General features: G+C 32.3%; 4 protein-coding genes across 4 annotated transcripts; 2 read left to right on the plus strand and 2 right to left on the minus strand.

Annotated features, from left to right (window-relative positions):
• The first annotated feature begins 253 nt into the window (after positions 1-253).
• On the plus strand, positions 254-4,833 carry LOC107928054 (uncharacterized). The gene is made up of 11 exons (XM_016859210.1): positions 254-418; positions 753-920; positions 1,077-1,319; positions 1,448-1,714; positions 2,034-2,084; positions 2,169-2,264; positions 2,676-2,759; positions 2,868-3,062; positions 3,740-3,805; positions 4,666-4,698; positions 4,786-4,833. Exons 1-11 carry the CDS (start codon positions 254-256, stop codon positions 4,831-4,833), a joined length of 1,416 nt encoding a protein of 471 aa, XP_016714699.1.
• A 1,612-nt stretch (positions 4,834-6,445) lies between these two features.
• On the plus strand, positions 6,446-9,991 carry LOC107928025 (dr1-associated corepressor homolog). Its single transcript, XM_041116183.1, has 6 exons — positions 6,446-6,814; positions 7,928-8,000; positions 8,090-8,183; positions 8,683-8,820; positions 8,915-8,972; positions 9,130-9,991. Exons 1-6 carry the CDS (start codon positions 6,782-6,784, stop codon positions 9,670-9,672), a joined length of 939 nt encoding a protein of 312 aa, XP_040972117.1. The 5' UTR covers positions 6,446-6,781; the 3' UTR covers positions 9,673-9,991.
• A 1,718-nt stretch (positions 9,992-11,709) lies between these two features.
• On the minus strand, positions 11,710-12,840 carry LOC107928032 (cysteine proteinase inhibitor 6). Its single transcript, XM_016859187.2, has 3 exons — positions 12,294-12,840; positions 12,079-12,224; positions 11,710-12,006 (listed from the first exon to the last, which is right to left on the minus strand). The coding sequence occupies exons 1-3, from the start codon at positions 12,727-12,729 to the stop codon at positions 11,869-11,871; spliced, it is 720 nt and encodes a 239-aa protein (XP_016714676.1). The 5' UTR covers positions 12,730-12,840; the 3' UTR covers positions 11,710-11,868.
• A 782-nt stretch (positions 12,841-13,622) lies between these two features.
• Positions 13,623-17,520, minus strand: LOC107928110 (11-oxo-beta-amyrin 30-oxidase). The gene is made up of 7 exons (XM_016859285.2): positions 16,943-17,520; positions 16,517-16,716; positions 15,402-16,004; positions 15,075-15,225; positions 14,774-14,953; positions 14,337-14,506; positions 13,623-14,201 (listed from the first exon to the last, which is right to left on the minus strand). Exons 1-7 carry the CDS (start codon positions 17,445-17,447, stop codon positions 14,094-14,096), a joined length of 1,917 nt encoding a protein of 638 aa, XP_016714774.2. The 5' UTR covers positions 17,448-17,520; the 3' UTR covers positions 13,623-14,093.
• Between the last annotated feature and the right edge of the window lie 8,696 nt (positions 17,521-26,216).

The raw sequence follows: 26,216 nt of genomic DNA on the forward strand, positions 1-26,216 counted from the left end.
GGGGTAATCTATTCGAGTAAATAGACTTTATAGGAATATTCCATTAGAAGTACAATGGATTGTGTTTTCGGTAAATTTGATGAAGGTACCGTTTAGGGTGTCTGACTTAATTTTTGGTATGGACTGGTTAGTTAAGCACCAAGTTAGTTTGGATTGCACGAATAAGATGGTTGTTCTGAGGACCAAGGATAATAATGAGGTAGTTGTGATTGGTGAGCGTTGAGATTACCTGTCTAATGTGATCTCCACTTTAATGGCCAAGAAATTGGTTCAGAAAGGGTGTGAAACGTATTTGGCTTCTGTCAGGGATATTAGAACAATGAGAAAATTTCTAAACATTTTTCCTGAGAAGTTACCAGGTTTACCTCTAAATCGGAAAGTTAAGTTTGGTATTGAGCTTCTACTGGGTACAGCTCTGGTGTCCATTGCTCCTTAACGTATGGCACCAAAAGAGCTTATAGAGCTTAAGGCTCAACTTCAATATCGTGGTTTCATTCATCCTAGTGTGTCTCCGTGGGGGCCACCAACTCTGTTTGAAAGAAAAAAGATGGTACCATAAGGATGTGCATCGACTACCGACAGTTAAATAAACTGACTGTGAAGAATAAGTACCCGCTTCCGAGGATCGACGACCTGTTTGTTCAATTTCGTGAGGCTTCAATATTCTTAAAAATATATCTTCATTTTGGGTAACATCAGCTTAAGGTTAAGGAAGCTGATATTCACAAAACGATATTTAAGACTCGTTATAGGATCTACGAGTTCCTAGTTATGCCCTTTGGTTTGACGAATGCTCTGACAGCATTCATGAATCTGATGAACCAAGCCTTTCAACCGTATCTGGATCACTTTATCAAGACTTCATCGATGATATTCTAGTGTACTCTAATACGGAGGATGAGTATGATGAGCATCTTAGAGTAGTGCTTTAAATACTCTGAGAGAAATAGCTCTATGCTAAGTTGAACAAGTGTGAGCTCTGGTTGCGAGAGGCAACTTTTCTAGGGAACGTGGTTTTTGCTGAGGGGATTCGATTTTGTCTTAGGAAGATTGGGATTATGATTGATTGGAAACAGCTTAAGAACGTATCTGAGATCTACAGTTTTTTAGGACTTGCGGGTTATTATCGGAGGTTTATTGAGGGGTTTTCACTGATTGTAGCTCATCTATCTAATCTTCTACGCAAGAATGTTCCTTTCGTCTGGACTGATGCGCAGCAATCAAGTTTCGAGAAGCTTAAATCTGTTCTGACTCAGGCTCATATTCTAATACAACCTGAATTTGGCAAGGAGTTTGTGGTGTATAGTGATGTGTCGTACGTCAGTTTGGGATGTATATTAATGTAGATGGTAAGGTTGTGGCTTATGTGTCCTAACAACTTAAGTCGCACGAGGGGAATTATCCGATGCATGATCTCGAATTAGCTGTTATGGTGTTTGCGTTAAAGATCTGGTGGTACTATCTATATGGTGAGAAGTGTATCATCTACACCAATTACAAGATCCTCAAGTACATTCTTACTCAAAAGGAGTTGAATCTCAGACAGTGTCGATGGATTGAGCTGCTCAAATACTATGAATGTACGATAGAGTATCATCCTAGTAAGCCCAATGTAGTGGCTGATACTCTCAGTCATAGAGCAATAACTGATTTGAGAGTGATATTCGATTGTCTTAGTTTATTCGATGATGGGGATCTGTTAGCCGAGTTACAGGTTAAGTCGACTTGAATTGGGCAGATTCGGGAAAAAACAGCTAAGGGATGAGTCTTTGGTTCTACGGCTTCGTCAGGGTAAGAGTTACAGTACTTCTAATTTTAGACTGAACAAGGATAGGGTTCTGTATTTTTAAGGATGGGTTTGTGGACCGAATGATTCTAATCTAAGACAGTCAATTCTGAGGGAAGCTCATAGTAGGCCTTATGTTATACATTCCGATGGTAATAAAGTGTATCGTGATCTTTATGAGTTGTACTAGTGGCTGGGATTGAAACGTGAGGTAACGAATCTTGTTGCTTGTTGTCTAACGTGCCAGCATGTTAAGGTTGAGCAACAGTTGCCTTTGGGTTTGCTACAACCTGTTAAGGTTCTCTTGTGATTATGAGAACAAGTGACGAAGGACTTTATTAGTGTGTTGCCTTTGACACCCATTAAGAATGATTCTGTTTAGGTCATCGTGGATCGGTTGACCAAGTCTGCCCATTTTATTCTAGTCCAGACGAGCTATTCTCTGCAAAAGTTAGCGAAGCTCTACATCTTCGAGATTGTAAGATTGTATGAGATACCGATTTTAATAATCTCTGATAGGGATCCTAGCTTTACTTCTCAATTCTAGAAGAAATTTCACAAAGCTCTAGGTTCGAGATTGGACTTTAGTACTGCATTCTATCCTCAATCTAATGGTCAATCTGAGAGGGTGATTTAGAGATTGGAGGATATGCTTCAGAGCTGTGTGATTGATTTTCAAGGTAGTTGGGAGAATTTTCTATCGTTAGCTGAGTTCGCCAACAACAATAGTTTCCAATCTAGCATCTAGATGGCACCTTACGAGGCTCTGTATGGTCTTAAGTGTCGTACTCCACTATGTTGGACTGAGTTGGGTGAGCAATGAGTTTTGGGTCTTGAGTTGGTTTCTGAGATTGAAGATAAGGTTAGACTGATTCGGGATCATTTGAAGGTGACTTTTGATAGACAAAAGTCTTATGCGAAGCTGAAAATGAGGGATATCGACTACTCTGTGGGTGACTTCGTATTCCTTAAAGTATCTTCATGAAAGAAAGTTCTGAGATTCGGTCGTAAGGGCAAATTGAGCTCTTGGTTCATTGAGTCGTATCGGATTCTGAAGTGTGTGGGATCTATCGCTTATCAGTTAAAGCTACCTCCAGAATTGGATCGTATTCATAATGTGTTTCACGTCTCGATGTTGAGGCAGTATCAGTCTGATCTATCTCGCGTTATCTTTGTTGAGGAGATCGAGGTTAGACCAGATTTGACGTTTAAGGAGGATTCGGTTCAAATTTTGGATCGAGATATTAAGGTTCTGAGGAAGAAGTCCAATCCATTGGTAAATGTTCTGTGGTGGAATCACGGCACTGAGGAAGCCACGTGGGAACCTGAGGACTTGATGCGTCAACAGTATCCTCATCTGTTTGGATCAGGTAAATTTCAAGGCCTAAATTTTTTTTAGGGGATAGAGTTGTAACGCCTTCAATAATTTAAGTCTACTTTTGTAGAATTTGGCACGAATATGTATCTGCTTCAGTGGTTAAGTATTTTGGGTGTGTGTAATCTTGTTTGTAAACTCACATCAGAATGAGCCTACTGGTTCGAGTGGTAAGGAGTTAGCTTGTTGGAGGTCTTATGTTCAAATCCTTACATGAGTGTGGATGATAATTTTTTTTTCCGGTTGTCTGTTAGAGGTACGGTGGAATTGGGATACTGAAGTAGTTGGATAGTGGAGTAGTGGGAAGTTAGAAAGATTATAGGATAATTTTTGTCAAAATAATCAAATGGTTATTTTTAATTTTTAATTTTCTTTTCCTCTTTCCTTCTGATGTTTTCTTCTTGCTCCACTGTTAACATTTTTTTCTTTTCCAATTCCGGTCTTATTCCATTTCTGCAAATTGTTGGTTCCTTCCTGTAGTTCGTAGGTAAGATTTCATGTGGGTTAAGGGAGGTGTTGTCTAATGCTTTAATTTTTGCTGGTGTTTTTGAACTGATTTTGTTTTGTCATTTCACTAGATGTTGCCCAAGAAATTCGAAACCTTTTGGTTGAGTAGTGAAGTCTGGAGGCTAACATTGTCGAAGGTAAGTTCTAAATCGTTTTAGTGCAATTTTTCCGTTGTGGTTTTGCATTGTGCTCGAAAAATATCTCGTTTGGATTTGTGAATTAAGGTTAATTGGGGACATTTTGTTTGACAATTGTAGGTTTTGTTCACTTCGAATGTGCGATTGCTTCGAAAATGAATCAAGCTTAAACAAGAAAAATTAAGGTTCGGCGAAAGCCGAAAAAAGGCACTGTCAACGCCACACTGGCATATGTCAGGCCATTTGCGAGACACAACCGTGTGATTGTCATAGGTGTGGTCGTACGCGAGACACAGTTGTGTGATGGCGAATGTGTGGCCATGTGGGTCACATGGGCTAGGCCAGGTTGGATATATGGGCTCATAAGTTTATGTGGGCCCAAAATTCTGAAAATTTTTCTTAAGGTCGCACAGGTCGTTCCGATTGACTGTGGGTCTACTGTAGGGTCGGTAAGGGCTAACCAAACCCTTTTTCATGTGATTTGATAGTCTGATAGTCTAATCTGTGTAGAAAACTAATATGTATTTCTAACTGTTCTATTTGAGTATATATGTTATCTGTATACGAGCATGATAAGCATGATAATTCTGTTAATTCTATAATTTGTATCTGTGTTTGGGGTAGGATTTGTATATGTGGAGGAAGTGATCTGTACAGCGACCTTTCGCCTATATTCTGGCAGCTTGATTGCATATTATTCTGTTATGTGTCACATCAACACTATATGGTGTGTAGGGATAGGTAGGTGTTTTTAACCCCACATAGTATGATGGGATAGTCAGATATGGTGTGTAGAGGATGGGGGTAGGATTTTGTATATCTGTTCTGTTTATCTGATTCTGATATCTTTATCTGTTAAGGACTTAGGTCCAAATCTGTATCTGTCTGTACATGTGATTCTATGTATGTTCCATGACTATCTTTGTTAGGTTACACATTGAGTTTATGACAACTCACATCTATTTGTCTGTTCTGTACAGGTAACCCTCGGACTTAGGCGGGTCAGTGTGATGGAGGCTCCGCTGTGACCATTGGATAAAACTGCCTTTGAGTTTCGGTATTTTTAAAATTCTAGATTTATTTGAGAGTTTGTAGTTTTTTTTTGGACTCTCTAGACTGTATGGTTTTAACTGTTGGTTTTGGTTTTGATTGCTTTCTATCCTGCATTGTTGTTGAAACGATTTACGAAAACGACGGTTTCGATAGTAAACAAGTAAATGAATATGTTTTGTAAATTTTGGACATTTTATAACAAGTAACTTTATAAGGTTTTTATCAAAATAAAAACAGTTTCAAAACCCTTCTTCGCAACACTCTCGGATTAGGCCATAACATCTAGGCTGGGTTTGAGGTGTTACAATTATTTGACCTATTAATTTAGCCTATAAATAGGCTCTTTTACAACCTTAGAAAATACACCTATTAGAAATTAAAACTCATAACACTTTTAGAGAGTTTTGTGTTTACGTTTTGAGGGTTATTTGTTTTCGAGTTTTCAAGGTTTAGTTTTTATCTCTATCTTTTGTACTGTTCGTTCTTTTGTCATTATAGTAAAATTATCTTTGCCTGTGGTTTTTTATCCTCTTTGGAAGGGTTTTTTCACGTTAAATTTATGTGTTTAATTTCTCAATTTCTTCTGCTATTTTTACTTGTTCGTTGCTTAATCAGGTCGATCCCCAACACATTCTGTATAAGTCAGTTCATGAATTAGTAACTACATCTAATCTCTAAAAAAACTCAATTGTTTCAAACTTTCTTTTATTTGGAATGAGAATATTTATGGAATCCTATGAGTAAGATCAAACCTTATTCCGTGGTATTTACATAAGATTTCTCTTTCTTAATCTTAAGCAAATCTCTAAGAAGACTCAATTAATATATGATTTATGTTTTAGCTTCTGTTCCTTTTCGTATGTTTTGAAAAAACAAATTATTGATCAATTCTAAATCTTTCTTTTTCTATTGATTCTTTTCTGATCAAGATATGGATCTATGAATTTATGTGTTTACATCAAACTTTGTTCATGACTTAACAAAAATAAGAAAAAAAATATTAATTAAATAATATAAAAAATAGTGAAAAATATTTTTCAATTTTTTATTTTTGTCTATTCTATTATATATAATTTAATTTTAATATAATTTAATATTTAAACTTTTATAATATCATTAGTTAATTTAAATACTTCATTTTAATTTAAATGTTTATTTGAATTTTTTAAAAATTAAACACGGTTAAATCCAATTACATTATAATGTCATTTTTTATATAAATATTAAGCGAGTTTTTTTATTTTAAAACGTGGTATCAATAAGTTTAATAAAAAGAATTTATCGTTGTTAATAAATAAACCTAAATTTTTAAATAAAATAAATGATAATAACATTTCATATTTATCTTCTAAACATCAATCATATATGTGTAATAACTAAGGTAAGATCTTATATAAAATCCAAAATAAATAAATAAATAAGCAAAAAAAAATATCTGTAAATATCGTTGTCAGTTATGAAACATTAAAAACAGCCAAATAAAGTAATCACACGTGTCGCGAAACCATTTCTCTTCTTTAAATCAACTAATAAAGTCGACTGTTTAAACAAATAAATTAACCAACCTGTCAATTTATCAACCAATATCCACTTGACTTTATTTTTTTTTTCTTTGGAATTTTCTTTTTGTCAAACTTGAACCTGTGTTCGGTTTTGAAACAAAAGACTTCTCTGTTCATGTTTTTGGTTTTTTTAGAACTAAAAAGAAAAAGAAAAAAAAACAGTCTTGGATCTGAAATGGTTTTTTCTTTTGGTTAGATTTTTATTTTTTTAAATTTTTTTTCATAATTTGAAATTATTAGAACAACATCGAATTTTTTTTCTGAACTTGTTTTTTTTAAATATATATATTTCGATTGTCTTTTTTCCCTTTTTATTTTTAATATTTTAATAATTTAATGTTCCAAATCTGACACCCAAATCATGAGGAAGAAGCTCGATACCCGTTTCCCAGCTGTAAGTTCTTTCTTCTTTTTTTTTTCCTTTTATTTTTCACTGAATTTGTTTAATTTCCTTTTTTTTAATACGATGTTAATTTGATTTGGGTATTCGATTTTTGATTGATTCGATGGAAAATGAAATCTGGGTCTTTTTTATTATTATTAAAGTTTTTGATGTTGTGATTGCCTTTTCTTGTTGCGATTCCGATTTATACGATCTAGGTCATCATTAGTTTACGATAGAATAGTTGATTGTGTGTTCAATATTTAGGGTTATTGGATATTAGTTCATAATTGTTTTAACTATATGGATTTTTCATGGACGGTGTTGTTTGATTTGTGTTTTTTCCTTGTTCTATGAAAACCCAGGTTGGTTTAATAAATTTTTTTTATTGTTTCTTCGGAATTGATCGATTTTTATGGAACTATGGAGGTTAAATTTCCCAATTATTATTTGATAATTCTTAGGCTGCTGAATATCTTGCTTACTTGTAGAACTTTAGTTTCTTTTCAGTCCTCATGTTCTAGTTTAGTGTTGACATCCTTAGCATTTGTGTTATTCTGACTCTTGGCTTTTATTGAAGTACCCATACCCGGACATGGGTATGAGAATATGACCTTCCAACAATGTTAGAAATGGGGAAAAAGAAAAGAAACCTCGAAGAAATTGAACATACCTATGTCGAACAGTATCCACATCCGACACTTGCACATAAGTTTGAGTAACATAGATTCGCAGCATTCTACTACTCACACCGGAGTTGGCATGTGGCACTTGGAACTTGCATTATGTTGATCAGTTGATGGTATTAAATCAGCAACTTACAATGACATGTGTCACACGATGTCTCATTTGATAACAACATTGATGCGTCAAAGATCCCATCTTCTTGTCTTGATATACTCTATATTTAACAAACCTTGTCGGGTTTCTTACTTGTCATGGTGCTGCTGTTTTATATTAGGATAACCCGATATTAGTATATAAATTTGATTGCTTATACTTAAGATGCACAGTTTTATGGTTCCACAATTCGACGTATCGTTGCATCTTTCAAGCCGTTTTTTATCTCAAAAAATTATGCATGTGATAAGGTGCTGAAACTTTCAAATGTTTTTGTTTTTTCAGGCTCGCATTAAAAAGATTATGCAAGCAGATGAAGATGTCGGGAAGATTGCATTAGCGGTGCCCGTTTTAGTTTGTGAGCAGCTATAACTTTTCACAATTTGCCGAAATAATTCTTTTATGCATGTATATTACTTGATCACGCTTCTTTCTGTTACTTTGCAGCAAAAGCATTGGAATTGTTTCTACAAGACCTTTGTGATCATACGTATGAGATTACTCTTCAGAGGGGAGCAAAGACCATGAATTCATTGCATTTGTAAGTGAATAATTAGTGTTTTCTTTTTGTACCGTGCAATATCTGTGGCCTACTTTAGGGTTTGATGTTCTTTTCTGCATTTATTGTGCATAAACGTTCTTTGAATGCTTTGTTTCACATTTCTTGATTAGTCTACATGTATTAGCGATATAGATAGGAACAAAACAAATACAAAATGCCTTAAACACTTTTGGAGTTTCACCTTAAATGCTTTAAATACAAGTTTTCCCACAACTTTTGTCGATTTCATTTCATTTATGTTGGACTTGGTCCGGATTTCCTCCTTTCGGGTCTGGAAGTATCATAAATCTGCTATGAGGTTAAAAATAATATATTTTTTCATCCTTCCTCGATCATGCTACATTTTTGGATTAACAAGCCTTGTAATCAGTACAGTTTCTTATTATGTGTCTCTGGATCTCATTCTTTGTTACCCTTAGTGTTACGTATTTTCAGTGTATTGTGCATTGTTCTAACAAAAGTTTTAAATAAACTGCAGAAAGCATTGTGTACAGAGCTACAACGTATTCGATTTTCTGAGGGACATTGTTAGTCGGGTTCCTGACTATGGTCATGGCCATTCTGATGCTACTGCTGCTGCTGCTGGTACTGATGATCGAACTATTTCGCGGAGAAGGTTAGTGAAACCCTGGCTTTTTCCTTGTTTCTCACTTCTCGAGTTGTAAAAAAGGTCTCTTATTTGGTGATATTTTTTCGTATCATTCTGCCAGGAAAGCTACTGGAGATGAGGTCAATGACAGTGATGAAGAATCAAAGAGAAGCAGAATGGTAAGATGGCTTACTTTCATATAAGAATTACTGGGTTTGTCTGATGCAGTGCGTGTTATACCACATGTAGTATAATGTCATTATCTGGAGCATGCCATTTATGTCTGTGAATTTAAGTACTTTCACTAACACCTTCCCTCACTTGTATTCAACGCAGCATGATATGGGTCATGCAGGCACCAGTGGCAGAGGGAGAGGCCGGGGACGAGGCAGGGGTCGTGGAAGAGGAGCTCGAAATGTGGAAAGAGATGCTCATCGTGAAATAGAACCAGAACCCTGCTCAACTCTTCAGCAAAACAACAAAAGTCATTCAACCTCAGGAATGGTGATAGATGATGGTTCCGAGTTGAAGGAACCGGTGAAAGAGAACACAGCTGCTGAAGATGCCAATCAAGCTGTTCGGAATTTTGATCTGAATGCCGAGGTAGATGAGAATGTGGATACAAAAGCCTCAGCAACTGCTGCTAAAGTTGCTGCACCTGCACCCCCAGTCGGTGTTGCTAGTGGCGCTGCGGCACCAGCAGCGCCAGCTGCAGCAGCTCAGCCTTCTACAGCAGAGCCTACAACAGAGGCCAAACATGAAGAATACCCAGGCTGGTCTCTTTCGGATATGGACAAGATAGCTATCAATCCTCTTCAACTTGCTCGGCTTGGTGGAAGGTTAGACGAGGATGAAGAAGATTATGATGAGGAAGGGTGAGTAGCTCGAAACTGGACTCCTAGAAAAAGTAGCGGTTGAGATCAGATTAGCAACCCAGTAGGAAAACCCGAAAATAGTCAGGATGACCTCATTGGAGTATGGAAGTATATCCCATGAGGTCTCTCAAGGGCTCAAATGGATTTCTCTTCTCTATATCTTTATTTATCTGTCACGGTTCGCTTTCTGTTATAGCATTTGCTAACATAACTTTAAAATGGTAGATTCTCACAGCCGAAAGACACTAGTCCACAAACCTACTTGTTATGCCACGAGAAATTTGCGGTTCCGTAGTGTAACTATGATCTTATTGCTCTTTCCATTTCGATTTAGCTCATTAACTTTAGTTTCATGATTGTCAAATGCATTAGTCCTGTCCATTTCTTCAATTTCATTAACCAAGTTAAGCAATGGGAAGAACATGTTTGCCTGCCCATGTTGCAAAAAGGAGCGATTCGGATCCCTCCCCATTGCCGGAACTAAAACTGGGTAGTCTTTGAAGCTTTTGAGCTTGTGATAGATCATAGATGCATGGATGAATTGCATCTTTCTTTCCATGCATGTGAATTATAATACAATATGTATACATATTGTTAACAATTTAACAGCTTACTATATGTAACTATGTTGTCCTTGATCCTTATTTTCTTTAATTATACACCCATATTCAGTGCCTACCTGAGTACGTAATCCCCGAAAATCTTTCAAATGCATTACAGATATTAATATTCAACACTCACACACAACTCTTAAATAACATAGACTATTATATAGTAACATTAGCTTCTAGAGAGATGTGGCTCCATGCAATTAAGATGGAAAATTCTTTGCCTCTTATGGTGTACCTCCACCTTCAATTTCTCTTCCTCCTCTCCTCTCTTCACTATGAGAACCAATTCGATTCTCGCGTAATCTTCCACCACCTAAGCCTGAGATTCAAATGAAATCGAAATTACATATAAACTCGGATTCAATTCCAATAAAGCAATAAGAAAATAAAACCTACCCGTTTACAGCATACCTCGGCATTGGCATGAACGATTTCTTTAAGTTGATAAAGCACAAGGGAATTTGATCTCTGCTGAATGGTCTTCAGAGCATGAGTTGCAGCTTATTCAACAACAGGATCGTGCGCTGGAATACATTGCCAACCAGGGCCATGGCCATGGCCATGGCCTCGGCTGCTTGATCTACCCTCACAAACACAACCGTACCGTTCTCTCTATTGTTGTGTGCTCATCGATAGCAAAGCGAGCGACGTTTTCGAGCTCCACGTTGATTGCCGAACCTCCGCCCCAAGTGACTGCGGTGGTGGTGGTCATTGGTTATAAGCTGAGGGTTAATTCCGCAGAGAGATTGATGAAGAAGAGAATTGAGATTGCTGTGGAAGATGAAAATGGAGAAGGCTTAAATGAATAATTGATTCTCACACGGTAGCTATTTTTTTTTCCTTTGGTTTAATTGATTCTCACACTGTAGCTATTTTTTTTTCTTTGGTTCTTTGTCCTAACTTTAACTACTCATGACAAAAAGAAATTCTGGATTGGTTCGGATTAATGTAAAATTTTAGTTTCGTTTTTTAACTTTGACTCGAAAATTGAATTTAAAATTTTATTTAAATTTGATTCAAATAAAAAAATTAAATTCGAGCTTAATTTACGTGCATTAAATTTTTTTATATTTTTTATATAAAAATAAATTTAAAATTTTAATACATTAAAAAATTTATATTTAAATAATACAAACATAGTTACAATTTAATAATAATAAAAAAATTATAATAAAATAAGAGTTAAATAATATTTAAACAAAAATAATAATATAATAGTAAAATAGTAGTAAAACAACAGCAAACAGTAACAATAAATAATTACAAAAAAAAAATAAACAAATTCAGACCAACCTAAAAAGATATTTCTCAAGAACCGGCCGATTTAAAAAATAAATTTTATTTTTTATTCGAATCTATTTTCTGAATCTATAATTTTATTTAAATCTTCTTACTTTTTAAACTACGAGAGAATTTGATAACAATAAAAGAAAGCCAATAACTTTTTTCATTAAAAGAAAAGTGATACAAGTTCATAATATTTTGGATAACATTAGGAATTTCCACTCTTTAATTTTTTTCAAGTATAAAAAGATATAATCTTCCAAGAATCCATTGCCAAACCAACACATATTTGCATCCAAATGGGTTCAAGAGTGATGTGGCTCAATGCGGTTGAGATGGAAAGTTCCATGGCTCAAATGGTGTACTTCCACCGTCAACTTCTCTTCCTTGTCTCCTCTCTTAACCTTCAGAACCATTTCAAGTTTGGTCAAATCTTCCAGCACCTGTGTATTTCCACTTTCATGTCAAAACCAATTCACTTCAATAATATTATTAAATAGGATGACACACCATACCTCAGCATTGGCATGAAGGATTTCTTTGAGTTCATACGGCACAAGGGAATTTGATCTCTGCTGAATGGCTTTGAGAGCATGATTTGCAGCATCTTCAACTACAGGGTCATGTATTCGCACACCTTGCAATCCATGGCCATGCCCATCTATTTTCACCCAATAATTTATCTAAGTTTAATATCAGCAATCAAAGAAGATTTGAGTTATGAACAAACCTTTCTTGATACCAAGGTCCGAAGTCGTAAAAGAAGGGGAATCATCGGCATGTTTAAACTCCTGCAATTCCTTCACGTTCATCCATGGCTTGACCCACACTTTGGCTTCATAAACCTTCTTTTTTCCACCATCAATGGCTTCCACAGTCAAATGGTGAAGCGTCCCCGCCACAACTTGCTCCGTTGCTTTCACCACCCTCACAAACTCAACCATTCGCTTCTCTTTCTTGTTGTGCTCATCGACGGCGAAGCGAGCGAGGTTTTCGAGCTCCCCGCTGTTTTGGGATCCGCCGGACGGGCGAAATCCACCCAAATTGGCGGCGGTGGTTGCCATTGGTTCAGAGCTGAGGGTTGATTCCGCTAAGAAATTGTTGAAGAAGAGAATTGAGATTGGTATGGAGAATAAAAAAGAGATTGCGAAACTGGGATTTCGCATTTGGGTTTATATAGAAAATTTTCAGGATGAATCTGAAGAATTTTCTATCATGATTTTGAATCAAATTAAAGGTTTTTCTACTTTCGCCATTTAACTTGAGCTAAGCAAAGAATATTGAAGGTTAAGTTGAAATACAACTTTTAAGGTTAATTTCACAAAAGTCCTCTAACTATGACTTGAATTTTAAATTAATCTTTAAATTTTAAAACATTCTAATTAATTATCATAAGATTAATATTGTATCAGTTAAATCCTTCCGTCAACTTAGCCATTAGCTTTGACATAAAATGCAACCTCAAATTTTATGTTAAGCATCTTTAAACATATAAATTAAATTGAAAATATATACTTACTATATTGACAATTTAGATCTAACATATTAAGAAAAAAATAGTTTTCTTAAATTTTAATGAAACTATTTTTATGATTTGTTCATAAATGCACGTGTTTACAATTTGATCTATATGTTTTAAATATGTACAATATCAAATTCGAAGCTAATTGAAAAATTTGATTGATATAATTTTAATATTTTAAAGATTCAATTATAAATTTTTCAAATTTAAGAACCATTTTGAAGCAATTAATCCAACTTTTCCTTAATTTGTAAGCAAAGCAAAACCCCCTTTATCACTATGAAAGAATTCTAAATATAATATTTATAGCATATGATTGTTGGAACTGAATAAGTTGATCGGATAGATTTAATTAAACAATAATTTAAAGAGAGACAATTGCCCAATTGATTTGAGAACCAATCTCAACCGAATTAAAAATTAAGAGTTTTTTTAATAATTTATATAATTAAACTAGATGAACTGATCAAATCGATAACTTACCAATAGTCTGGAAAACATATAAAATTAGATTAAGGTATCATTAACATGATCATATGCAAAAAGTTGGATTTATTTCATAGACCATAACAAGTTCAGAAATTATTATTACAAGATTCAGTGAATACATATTGTATATGATTCAATACAACACAAACTCCATTAAGGAGGAAAAAAACAAAGAGAGAATGATTAAAAAAGTTCAGAAGATGGGGAAAGACAAAAAGTATAGTTTTTTTTTTTTCACTGCAAATAGTGTCTCAAAGTGCTTCAAAAACAAATACTGCACTTTTTAAGACACTTTTAAAACCATGGAGGATTACATGAGATTTGAAATATGCCCCATGTGAGATTATCCATAGGTAAGAAGCAATGAATGAGCTTCTCCGATGATTTTCGGAGGAAAAAGAGGGTGAGAATCAGGATGTCTTTCTCCATCAAAAAGCTGTATGACGAAAAAACGAAAACCGGAAAACAAGAGCAAACTAAGGGTTTAAGGATGACAGTATGTATGTTTGTTATGACTTTTCAGTTATTCCTTCTTGCGAAAACTAGCTCGGAACTCAGAAAATCTTGAGACATTGAGTAGTTTGTCGACGGTTTTGAGTCTGTCTTTGATCCTGAACGAAGCCTCACCTGTTATATTGATTCAACAGAACAATCATTAGTCCACTCTCGGTGCAGCAAACACCTAGTAGCTATGGTACTTGGATTTATGTTTTTCCGTGTATTTAGAGGACAAATTATAGGTAAGTTATTCGTAGGACAAACCTCGTATTGTTCGAGCAAGGAAGCAAACAACGTTGCAACTCCTTGAATGACAAATTTCTGGCAAACGCAAGCACGAGCACCAGAACCGAAGGGAAGAAAAGTCGGATTCTTATTCGGATCTTTCAAAACAAAAGTACATTTCCTTTGATCTTTATGTTCTTCAGCATGTCCTAAAGCAAAGAAAAGCAATTAGATAGTTAATCATATATTAGTATCCCGTGACACTGAACGCAAACTAAATCCAAAAGAACCGACATGATCATAACACACGAGTATTTATCGGAAAAATGTACGGTTTTATCTCCAGTAAGCTACATGGACAAGAAGAAGTCATTCCAGTGTATTAACATATAGCTTTGTGCCAAATAAGCAAGCAATACAAAGCATAAACAAATCCGACCTAATAGACAGACATTTTGGAAAAAGTAGAGTGAAACCTGCAATGGACGCATCCATGTTTTCTGAAGCGGATGTCTTTTCTGTCTTAGACAGAAAACGATATGGATTAAATTTGCCAGCATCATTTCCCCAACTAGAATCATCGGTCTGCACCAACTGCATAGGTACGACAAGTATTGCTCCAGCCGGCACAATTACACCAGACTTAAGCCTCAAATCTTCAAAACACAGAAGGATAATATTCGTATCAGTGACCATAGAAGTACTAAATGTATCTGTTATAAATTCCATGTCGATATTCAATGTAGTTCTCGTTTAATGACTCAAAAAACTACTTACCGTGTTTCAGAGAACACCTCTGTAGCAAAGGTCCGGCTGGCATAACACGAGCAGACTCATAGATAGTTGCCAACAATAAAGGCATCTTCTCTACAACAGGTTGAGCTTTGTCCTCCAAACCTTTCTTTGCCATGATTATCTCTGAGTATATCTGCAGAAGTTCAATTCCAAAGACATAAATCAACTGCAACCTGGGACCTTCAACTTCAAACTCGAATGTGCATATATATATATTGATGAAGGGTCTTTTAAGTTTTTAGTAAGTCCTAAGAATACCGGAGTTAACGATAACTGGAAAACACAGAAACCGGAATAGAGAATGCTTACCTTATGCTGTATTTCCGGATGTGTAACAAGCCTCATCAACATATTATTAATCAAACCTCCGGTTGTTAAGCATCCATGAAACAGCAAGCTCATAATAGTGCAACAAGATTCATCTCTTACATTAAGACGGCCATTAATCTCTTGCAGGGAAATGTTATCTTGCAAAAAGATGCCGGCCTCCATTCCAAGGTTTGCGCTTGGTTCCACGTGATGGTACTGCCTGTATTTACTGCACTGTTGAAAAAGGTCTTGAGTTAGCCATTTCAACTCTGTACATAATCGTCGATACCTCCAAAATCCTTGTTTCCAAAAGGGAATGACACTATACGAAGCCCAAAAGCAAGCATCTTTAGCAACCATCATCAAGAGCTCCTCGTAAATAGTAGACTTCGACCAAGACAAGAATGTGTCACCAAATATTGTAGCACCAAGCAAAGTGAAGGCCATATGCTGAGAAGTCATTTTACAATTGATACTTCCTTCGGTCATGTTCTGGTGTAATTCAGCCATGATATGATCGACAGCCTTGGTCGGGATTAAATTTGCTCTATCAAGCAACCTTACATTCAATTCAGATGCCAAAGACTCTCTTCTACTTTCCACCTAAAGAGGAAAAAGAATCCATAGATTATCAGAAGGTCATTCGATCATGCCATCAAAGTACACATATATCGAGTATGAACACATTCTTATATATGATTGCTATTAAATAACCATTTCGTTGGAACAATTTGAAGAGCAAACAAAACATAGAACAGGTCTTGCATAGCACATGAGGAAAATTATCTTCTTGAGACTTGGGTGTCTGTGACAATACCTAAAAGAGAATGACTAGAGGTGTTAGAACCAGTTCATGTTTTAAAAATCCGGTTAGAATTCGGTTTTTCCATATAGAAACCAAATTTCACATTTTAGAACCAATCATGAAGACTCAAACTCAAATTTGGGCCCCAAATTTCGAGCAGGGTTCATACGGATTGAGATCGGCTCAGCTCGATTACACCCCTATCCTTAAAAGAATAACAATTGTGTTACTGACTTGGATAAGCAGTGACCATCTTCTTCACAAGTTCAACAACAACCATAACAGGTAAAAGAACTTATAATTTAAGTACCTTATCAAAAGATGAAGCAAAGAGGGTGGATCTTCCAAAGGCCAAATTGAAAGCCTTTCCAGTTAATGGCAATTTATCCTTAGCTTTCAACAACATCTCTTTAATAATTTCTGGTTCTTTTATTGAAACCAAAAGCTGTTTAGGACTCAACCATAACTTCACAATTGAACCATATTCCTCGTGTGAATCTGACAATACCTCTGAAAAAAAAAACAACGGATTCCATATTTGATTAGTAAAATCAAAACCCAGATTTTAAAATTCAACCCCTGATCATTTGCAATTGAAAATTTATGTAAATCTTTATAGAAAGACTATATGGTTGAAAAGTCAAAAATAGTGAGATTTGGTAAATCCACGAACAACCCAGATTCCAAAAACTCACAGATTCATCATTCACATAAAAAAAAGGAGTTTTTTTATTACCTGTGAGATTTTGTTTGGAGAGACTAGTGAAATGACCATAAAAGGAAGGAGAAGGAGGACCTGGGATTTTGCAAGCTTGATTCCATAACTTAAACAACTTAAAAAGCTTATAAGAAAGAAAATAAGTAATAGTTATAAGAGAAATCCAAAGAAAAGCATTGATTTCCCAAACAGCATAGTCTCTGAGAAAACGAGAAGTTTCCATGGAGGAAACTTGACAAGAGCTAGGATTCCATGCTTGTAAAACAAAGCAAAGGAAAGGGCTCATCTTTCTTTTTTCTTTTTTCTTTTTCAAACAGTTTGTTTCATAAGTAGGGAAATTGATGGAAAAGGTTTGGATTTTGATTGAAGGAATTGGATGAGATGAGATGAGATGGATGCAGTTCCTGTGAAAAGAGAAAAAGAAGGAAAAATTGAAGTTAAAAAGCTTTATGGTTGTGGGGGGGTGTGTTTTTATTTGACTTTGGGGTGTTTGATTGATGGGAAAATAATATGGGAAAAGCATGTGCCACTTGAAGGGGAGACGTGGCTCTCCATTGACATGTCACCATTACACCATAATTTAGGTCTTCCAATTGTCTTTGACATTCATCTGTCCTCTGCTGTATTTATTGTAAATTTTCATGACTTGTTCTAAATTTATAATTTATATGAAATGTTTTAGCAATTTATATTTTCGGATAAATTATTAATTTTCGATTATATTTAATTTTAATTTTAAAAATATTAATTTATTGTTAAATTAATGGAAAAAATTGTACAAATAAATACATTTATTTGAAAATAATATAAGTACACGGTTATATATTAATTTAAAAAAACATTTTTTATTGTATAATATTTTTTATTTAATTATTTTTTATTATATAAAATTATGGATTCTACGTGCATCTGGTCATAGTTGGTTCAAAGAAAACGAAAGAAGTACATGAGGTGATAATTAATTCGTCTGAAGGGCAACGGACCTAAAGTATTTGATGTTAGGCGTATTAGAAAAATGTATTTGGAAGTAGGAAATGAAAACTTTAGTACCTGTCTCTGAGAATTACCTTCAGGTTTGTAATTATCTTTCTTAATAATGTCATTTTTTAGTTTAAATTTGAGTTTTCTTTTTAAAAATATCTCGTGCAGTATTACTATACCTAACATTTGTTGGTTAAAATCGGTCATGTTTGTTTAATACGATATCTTTTTCTTAATAGTATAAAGATTTAGGGTGAGAGTACTTGTGAAATCGATTTAATTCATGTACTATTAAAAAAATTAAATAAGTTAAATTGAAGCAGAGCTAACATATACTGTTCAAAAAAAGGTGTAAAAATGATTAATTTTCATTTAGAGATTAACTCCAAACAAAAGATTTCATCAGCAAAATCATATAAAAGCTTTCAAAATATACCTATGTTAAATAGTCAATGCCGGTTTTTTAAACAATAAATGTTAAATCTAGTGAATTTTAGCCTTATTTGATTCCTTTTAATCCTATAAGGACTAAATTAATAGTAGAAAAAGTAATTTAATCTGGCCTTTATAATAGAGAGACCCGTCAGGTACAATCACCAAAGATTTAGTATGTATCATTTTTACCTATTTCGATTTCGTTGATAAGATTTAAAATTTTCACTAAAATTTTTGGTTTTTATACAATGTTTACTTCTACTTATAATCCCTTTACAACCTTTAAATTGGAGGAAAGATGCACTTAAACACGTTGGAACTCAATTCTCCTAGTTGCTACAATAGCAACCATGCCCACTGAGCGAAGGCTCAATTGACACTAAATTGAATTTTTGGTTAAAATATGTTGTTAGTCCTTATACAATTTGAGATTTATTCCTTGTACTTTAAAAGTTAAAATTTTAATCATTTTATTTTTTCAATTTAAAAATCTCAATTAAATCATTATTGTTGTTGGTAGTTTTCATTAAAATTTATCAACTTAACATGTTCTTTTTTCATTAATTATATGCTACATCATATAACAACGACCTAATTAATATGCTAGATTGACAAATTTGACAGAAAAATGCTTACGGTTTTAATGATTGGATTGAGATTTTCAAAAAATAAAAATAAAAAGACTTAATTTTAACTTGTTAAATATAAGGACTAAATCTCAAATTTTATCAAAGTAAAAATACTAACATCAAATTTTAACCAAAATTTGTTACAAGCAACATTAAGCAAGGGTCAGCATGAAATTTTGCAACCTGGAGATGTAATTTTGTTCAAATTTGAAATGATGTGAAAATCTGACATTTTGAGAAAACATTTAAGGAACTTTTACATCAATCATTTAAAATACTTCTAATTATTGGCCAACAGCATTCATTTCATTTTTTTAATAATTATTCACAAATTTGAGTGTTTAAGTTTTATTATATAGGAATTAAAAGAAGTTTAAAAAAATATAAAATATTCGTATTATAAATTTTGATTATATTTGTTCATTTTGACATAATGTTTAAAATTAATTATAGTTTCTTAACCCATAAATAGGAGGATAATACGTTTCAGCGCACTCGAACCCACATCATCTTATATTAGCAACAATACCCATGTCAATTAAACTAAGACTCAATCTATTGTTTAAACATACTCTTGTGCTCTAAATATATAATCTCATAGTGATGAAATTTCTAATAAATAAATATAGATAACTAGTACAATACTCATGATACTATGTCGGGCATTAATATAATTAAAAGATACGTGTAAAAATTTTAAACTGAAATTCAACGAATATGATATTGTTTTTTTCAAAGTTAGATATTGATATTTGGGCTTTATCATTGGCAACCACTCATTGTGTGGATTGGATTCAAAATCACATGTTTCACTTTGCAAATCACATGTTTCCACACATCCTTCGTTTGCCCATAAATTGACCTTTCTTCAATTCTTTGTTTCATTCTTATGACTCAACTTCTATTCATTATTCATACCAAAGTTCATAAATCCATTAGATGTGTCACAAATTTGTTGAAATAAATTTTGTATTTGAAAAAAAAAATTAACTTTTTATTTGATTAGATGAAAAGAAAATAAATAAGATGAAAAATTGAAGAGAAAATGATAAAAAAAAGAAAGAAAATAAAAAAATATATGTATATATATATCTTTTCTCCAATAAATTTTTTCGTAATTTTATTTTTATTTTAATTTCAATTCACCATTATCGTGGTTTTATTAATGGTCTCATGACTTTATGCTGTCCATTGTTTCATGGTTTTATTTGGTCCTCATTTTTTTTGGGGATTTGTTTTGTCCACTCTATTTTCCTTGAAAGTAGAGGTGATTTTATTTTTACTTTTAAGACTTGATCTTTTATGCATTATTGATGTAGTGAGTCTTTTGGGGCTTTTGAAAGTTTCTTCTTGGTTTATCGGTGTTTGCCGTCAAGTTGATTTGATGATGGCAAAGTTAGGATGAAACTTTCATTGATTTGATTAAGTTTATGCATCTCTAGTTTGTTTTTGAATTATTCTAACATTGCAGTTACTGTCAATTTGTCTCTCTCTTTTTTAGGTTACTTTGCATACATGACATTTGTGCATTTGTTCATAGTGATTTATTTATTGTTTATAAATATTTATTTATGTGCAATGTGTTTGTATTACTATTGTTTATGGTTTCTATCGAGGCAAAGTAAGCTGAGAATTGCTGAGTATCACTGATAGTGCTAACTGCAAACTGCCATTGAAGTGGTTTAATACTTCTCTTATTTGGTTTGACAATTTAATGAAGAAAATATTTGGACATGTTAATGTGTTGTGTTATTAAAAATACTTTGGTCCATCTATGAAAACCAATCCTTAGAGTTTGAAGATCAGGTTAGATTCGTGAGAATCAAATAAGTCATTAGAATGTGGAGATTTGATTAAGATTAATTGTTGCTGATTTTGGAGAGCATATCTTCAGTTGATTGTGCTTTAATTATTATTAATGTAATAACTATTTTCAATGAACTTTGTATTCACTTAGATTCTATGTTAGTATGGCGGACTTAATATATGTCTTAAAGTTTGTATAGGTTTTGTATGACAGCTATGAGTGCATTCTAATCTTTTCATTTGAGGAACTGTTTTGTGAAGGACTACAAACTAATATCGTAAACATTGTTGAGTGTTTATTGCCCAAGTTCTTAGGGGAGGATTTGGAGGCGAGGATTTTAGTATTTAGGTACAAATGTGAGATATCTATACTTGAAGAGCGATAGAGTGTGATTTACTTGTACTGTGGATTATAGATAGTGGAATTACTCACTGAGCTAAGCTCCACGAACATAGGAAAATTGAATTGCGTAAACAAACCTTGGTGATCTTTAAGTTTTTGTTTGCACAATTTACACAATATCAAACTGTGGTGATCATTATAGTCTAACAATTCCATTACAATTTCTTTTCCCTTATCATGGCAAAGCCTCAATTATCTTGGTCCCTAGTTAAAATGAAACATGAGTAGTTTAAGTCTCACTCAATTATCAACCATTCAATTTAAACCTTTTTAAAATAAAATTTTTAATTTTAACCCTCTCAAAATTTTATAATTTTATTTTGATCCTAACACCAATTTTTTTTACTTCACCTCTATCTCTAATTTTACCATTTGACACTCAAAATTTATTCTATTTTTAATTTTTATCATTTAAGAAAATGAAAATTCAGTTTCATGGTAAGTTATTACCAAATTTTATCTCATTTTCTTTCTCAAATATGTTTTAATTCTTGCTATAAACTCTAAATACTTTCAATTCATTGCCCCATTTTCTAATTCCTAACTCCTAATAAATATCTATACATTAGTGGTCGGCTTGTCTGTCTTTATTCTCAAAACCACTTGCAACAATTGATTAGGGCTGCTGTCCTTATATGAACAGCTAACTAATATTTGGACTAAATAATTAATGTTATAAATAATGCTAAAATTATTTAATTAGTATAGATATTTATTTTCATATTAGGTGTACCCTACTTAACTATACCTACACGAAATGAAAGAAATAATTAAAACATAATATAATAAAATAATAATATGAATATGATATACATATTTGTGGGGTGTACCTCGCATTTATTGGATGTTTTGCACGCACTTATCAGAAACAGACATGCGATGTCACGATGAGGAGATATATATGTGACGTCACGATGATATCTCACCTAATGTAGCCACGTTTTAGATTCCAAGCAGGACTTCTTCTCCCAGTCAAACTTTGATTATTCTAGGGATATTCTAGTGCGATTAGAACTTTAATATAAGCTTATTTAAAGGGGTCATTGTATCCATATTTTGTGAAAATGTAGTCACATATGAGTTTTGATGATAGTTTTCATGGTAACTATAAAGAGAAATTTGTTCCCAAGTTAGAGTTTTGTTTTCGGAGTTTGGGTATTTATATTTGGTATATTTAAGTTTATTTTCTCTATATTATACTCATTTATTGAAAAGTCGAAGCCTCATTTACCCATAGTTTTTCCCTCTTTGAAGGTTTTCCACGTAAAATATTTATGTTCATTCTTCTTCACTTTTATTATCTCGTTATTTATACGGGTCAATCCTCAACAATATATAACTATGTTCAAACTTATGTAGGAAATATTAATAACATATCAAAATTTATATAAAAATATGTTATTTTAAACACGATTAGGACCCATAAAATTGTATGAGTTTTAGGATTCTCAAATTTATTCTATATTATTAAAAGAATTCAAATAAGATATACTCAATGTGTAAACAAAATTGAAATTGTTTTTATAGCTGATTTGCATGATATTTATTTAGATCGATAATTAAATAAGTCAGAATTCGATTAATCCAAACAGTTTAATTGAATAAAATATAAAAAATTATATATTAAAAAGTCAATTTAACTGACTTTTCATATTAATACCCCGATTGATTTTTCATCCGACCAACCAGTTTAGTCAGATTCAGATAACCATGTTTGATTTTGCTATTATTTTTTTAAGTGAAAAGTGAAAAAGAAAAAGTGATGATGTTAGAATAAGAAAACAAGTTGACGTTAACTATATATTAAGATGGCACTGAAAATAATGATGATATTTCTATTTTTTTATTAGACCTATATTCCTTATTCGGTTGAAGTACTAATAATATGTCATCGTACCGAAAATATATATATATATATATTTAAAATTAGATCGAATCAATCAATTTATTGATACCGAGTTCGATTATAAATTATTAAAAAAATTAAAAATATTAAAAATTATAAAATTTGATTCAATTATAAAATTAGATTTTAAAAATATTGATTTATTCTATTGTTATGTTGTTTTATATCTTGGTTAATATAACTTTTGGTCTATTAATTTGTAAATTAGGTCTAATTTGATATTTGAATATGTTGATCAGGTTCATTTTGATTACTGAACTCAGTAAATGTAAAAGTTCATTGCTGATCAAGTTCATTTTGAATCGTCTACCATAATTCGGTTCAGTTCAGATCGGTTCTCGATTTTTATATTAATTTTTAGTTTAGATTTCTGGATTTATTTTGAAAAACATGAGCTTTGTTTTAATATTATTTTACAGTATTTTAAATTTTTTTTCTATAAATATTTCTAGAAAACAATAAATTTTCAAAAAAATTAAATAATTTTCATTATTTTAAATATAAAATCCTTATTTTATATCATAAAAAATTATCTCAACACTTCAATTTAAATCAATTTTTGCTCAGTGCTATCATCATGGAAATTGAGGGGTGGGGTTGGGGTGGAGGGAAATTGAGCGTATGGACCGTACATAGATATCGGCATGTAGCCTTTGCTGCCTCATCATAAGCAAAGAGAACGTTCCAAGCCCAAGCCCGTTGTTTGCTTTACTTGCTTGCTAGACCAGCCCCAGATGATGGGTTGCAAAGTTTTTATTTAAAGATTTTAAATTTTCTTTTTTTTTTTTAACGATGATGCCATCATCTGACACGTGATAATTTATGATTTTTTAATCTCTAAATAATTGAACCATTGAACAACTGATATGAAGTACTATAAACAATTTAGCTCATTATGAACCAGCAAGTAACATAAAAAATTTTAATGATGTGTTATTATGAGATTATGTCTAATTCAGTTAAGTTTATTAAAAATTTTTGAATTAATTTTTGGTTTAAATTTCTAGACTTATTTTAGAAACATGAGCTTCGTTTTAATAATATTTAAAAATTTTTCCATAAATATTTCTAAAATTTTTTTATTATTTTAAATATAAAATATTTACTTCTATATCATAAAAATGAAAATTAATTATAAATTAAATAAAATTTATTTTAATTTTAAGTAACAATTATTTTTAAATTTATATCCTATAAATTATCTCAACACTTCGATATGAATGGATTTTTGCTCAAACGCTATCATCAACGAAATTGAGGGGTGAGTTTGGGGTTGAGGGAAATTGAGCATATGGACCAAGAAGCAAAGAGAAGGTTCCAAGCCCAAGCCTGTTGTTTGCTTTACATGCTTGTTAGACCAGCCCCAGTTGACGGGTTGCAAAGTTTTTATTTAAAGATTATTATTATTATTATTTTAACGATGAGACACATGATAAATTATGTGTAATTGGATATTCCAATCGATTTTTTAATCTCTAAAGAATTGAACCATTGAACCATTGAACAATTGATATGAAGTAATATAAACAATTTAGCTCATTATGAACAATCAAGTAACATAAAAGATACTGAGATGCAACGTAACAAAAGAGAAATAAATAAAACCGAGAAAAGCTTTAATGATAACTAAATTTCAAAATTGCTACTGTAATCCACAAGTGAAACGAGAGTTGAATACTTCAACGAATCTAAACTAAAGAAAAGGAAAAGTAAATATTCTAAGTGTTTCTAATCTACTCTAGAGCCGCTAAGAGACCCACCCAAAGAGCCATGCCCCTAAAATGGTAGATTTTTAATTTAGGCCTTTTATAAGTTATAAAATTTTAAATTAATAACAGTAAAATTATACTTTTAACTCATCATAAAAGAATTCCTTTAACTCTGCCACTGTTTATACAAGGTATTTCCAGGGTAAACCCACGAACTAGGGTGAAAAGATCAAAGCTATTTAAAAATCAAAAGAGAGAAATAAACTCTATTTTCAAATTTTAAAAAAATTGGTTCTTTTTGTTAAAATCGTTAAAATTGGTGTGAAATTTTTGAAATTAAAAAAATGACTCTGTATTCATGTAATAAAAGAATAACATTGCAATTTACTTGAATTTAATAGAGAATTTTAACGATGCTAATAATTCTTAAAAATTCATATAAACATTTTAATCCGAATAAAGTATTTAAATTAATTAACTAAAATCATTCTAAAAGTTGAAGCACCAAATTATATCAAAATTAAAGTATATAAATTAAGTTTGATATTTTAGTAAAATATAAAAAGTAAAACTAAAATCTTATTGGGGGCGGAATTAAATTGCATGTTTTTATGATAGTAAAACTGTAATTTTACTATTTTAATAGACTATATCTTTATAACTTTTAAATAATTAAATCAAATTTTTATTATTTTTAAGGGGTTAAAATGTAATTTCATTATTATTAATTTAAAATTTTATAAATTATAAAGTACTTAAATATAAATTTTTCCTGCACACAGGGAATTGGCTCCACAACTGGAAATGTGCCATATAAGACCCTAATAGGATATGATCCATTCATTATTTCTTGTTTATTTAAAGCAGAAAAGAAGCATGAATGAGCTTGACAATATCATTGACTTCTCCTGTTTGTCCCCCTCTTTGAAATATCAATAATAATTAAGCATCACCATCATAATAATTCAATAATGATTAAGCATCACCATCATAATAACAACACATAAATATGCTATAGATCTGATTTGGGAAAAGAAATATAGACAGGTTGAATTTGAATATAATAATTTTTTTTGATAGAATTAGTTTTATTTGTCAAATTTATTGACACGCTTCTTAAGAGAATAAAGTCTATATCCGTTATATTCTTCAAGATTATAATGCAATTATTAATTTCATGACTACAGAAGTTGGTATAAATTTTATTAGTCTATAGATATTTCTTAAACCTGCGAGAATTAATCCAAAAACATATTATGGGATTTTAATTTTCTGTTTATTTCTATAATGCTTAATAATGTTTCTATCTACCAAAAATAATAATAACACATAAATATGAAATTTATTTTCCAATTATGATAACGATGCTAAGAAGAAAAAATTGTATGACTTTTAATAATTTATTCAATTAAATCGATTCGAA

Source organism: Gossypium hirsutum, chromosome A06, assembly GCF_007990345.1.
Source record: "Gossypium hirsutum isolate 1008001.06 chromosome A06, Gossypium_hirsutum_v2.1, whole genome shotgun sequence".
NCBI classification, from domain to species: Eukaryota; Viridiplantae; Streptophyta; class Magnoliopsida; order Malvales; family Malvaceae; genus Gossypium; species Gossypium hirsutum.

What these genes read in the sequence shown, in the direction of transcription:
- LOC107928025 (XM_041116183.1), top strand. Translation starts at nt 6,782, where the DNA reads ATGAGGAAGAAGCTCGATACCCGTTTCCCAGCT. An exon ending in AGCGGTGCCCGTTTTAGTTT is followed by an intron (nt 8,001 to 8,089) that starts GTGAGCAGCTAT and finishes GTTACTTTGCAG; the next exon opens with CAAAAGCATTGGAATTGTTT. An exon ending in AATCAAAGAGAAGCAGAATG is followed by an intron (nt 8,973 to 9,129) that starts GTAAGATGGCTT and finishes TATTCAACGCAG; the next exon opens with CATGATATGGGTCATGCAGG.
- LOC107928054 (XM_016859210.1), top strand. Translation starts at nt 254, where the DNA reads ATGGCCAAGAAATTGGTTCAGAAAGGGTGTGAAACGTATTTGGCTTCT. An exon ending in TGTATAGTGATGTGTCGTAC is followed by an intron (nt 1,320 to 1,447) that starts GTCAGTTTGGGA and finishes TTTGCGTTAAAG; the next exon opens with ATCTGGTGGTACTATCTATA. An exon ending in GTGACTTCGTATTCCTTAAA is followed by an intron (nt 2,760 to 2,867) that starts GTATCTTCATGA and finishes ATCGCTTATCAG; the next exon opens with TTAAAGCTACCTCCAGAATT.
- LOC107928110 (XM_016859285.2), bottom strand. Translation starts at nt 17,447, where the DNA reads ATGCTTTTCCCATATTATTTTCCCATCAATCAAACACCCCAAAGTCAA. An exon ending in ATCCGGAAATACAGCATAAG is followed by an intron (nt 15,226 to 15,401) that starts GTAAGCATTCTC and finishes GAACTTCTGCAG; the next exon opens with ATATACTCAGAGATAATCAT. An exon ending in CCTTGCTCGAACAATACGAG is followed by an intron (nt 14,202 to 14,336) that starts GTTTGTCCTACG and finishes TCAATATAACAG; the next exon opens with GTGAGGCTTCGTTCAGGATC.
- LOC107928032 (XM_016859187.2), bottom strand. Translation starts at nt 12,729, where the DNA reads ATGCGAAATCCCAGTTTCGCAATCTCTTTTTTATTCTCCATACCAATC. An exon ending in GGACCTTGGTATCAAGAAAG is followed by an intron (nt 12,225 to 12,293) that starts GTTTGTTCATAA and finishes GGGTGAAAATAG; the next exon opens with ATGGGCATGGCCATGGATTG. An exon ending in TCCTTCATGCCAATGCTGAG is followed by an intron (nt 12,007 to 12,078) that starts GTATGGTGTGTC and finishes GGAAATACACAG; the next exon opens with GTGCTGGAAGATTTGACCAA.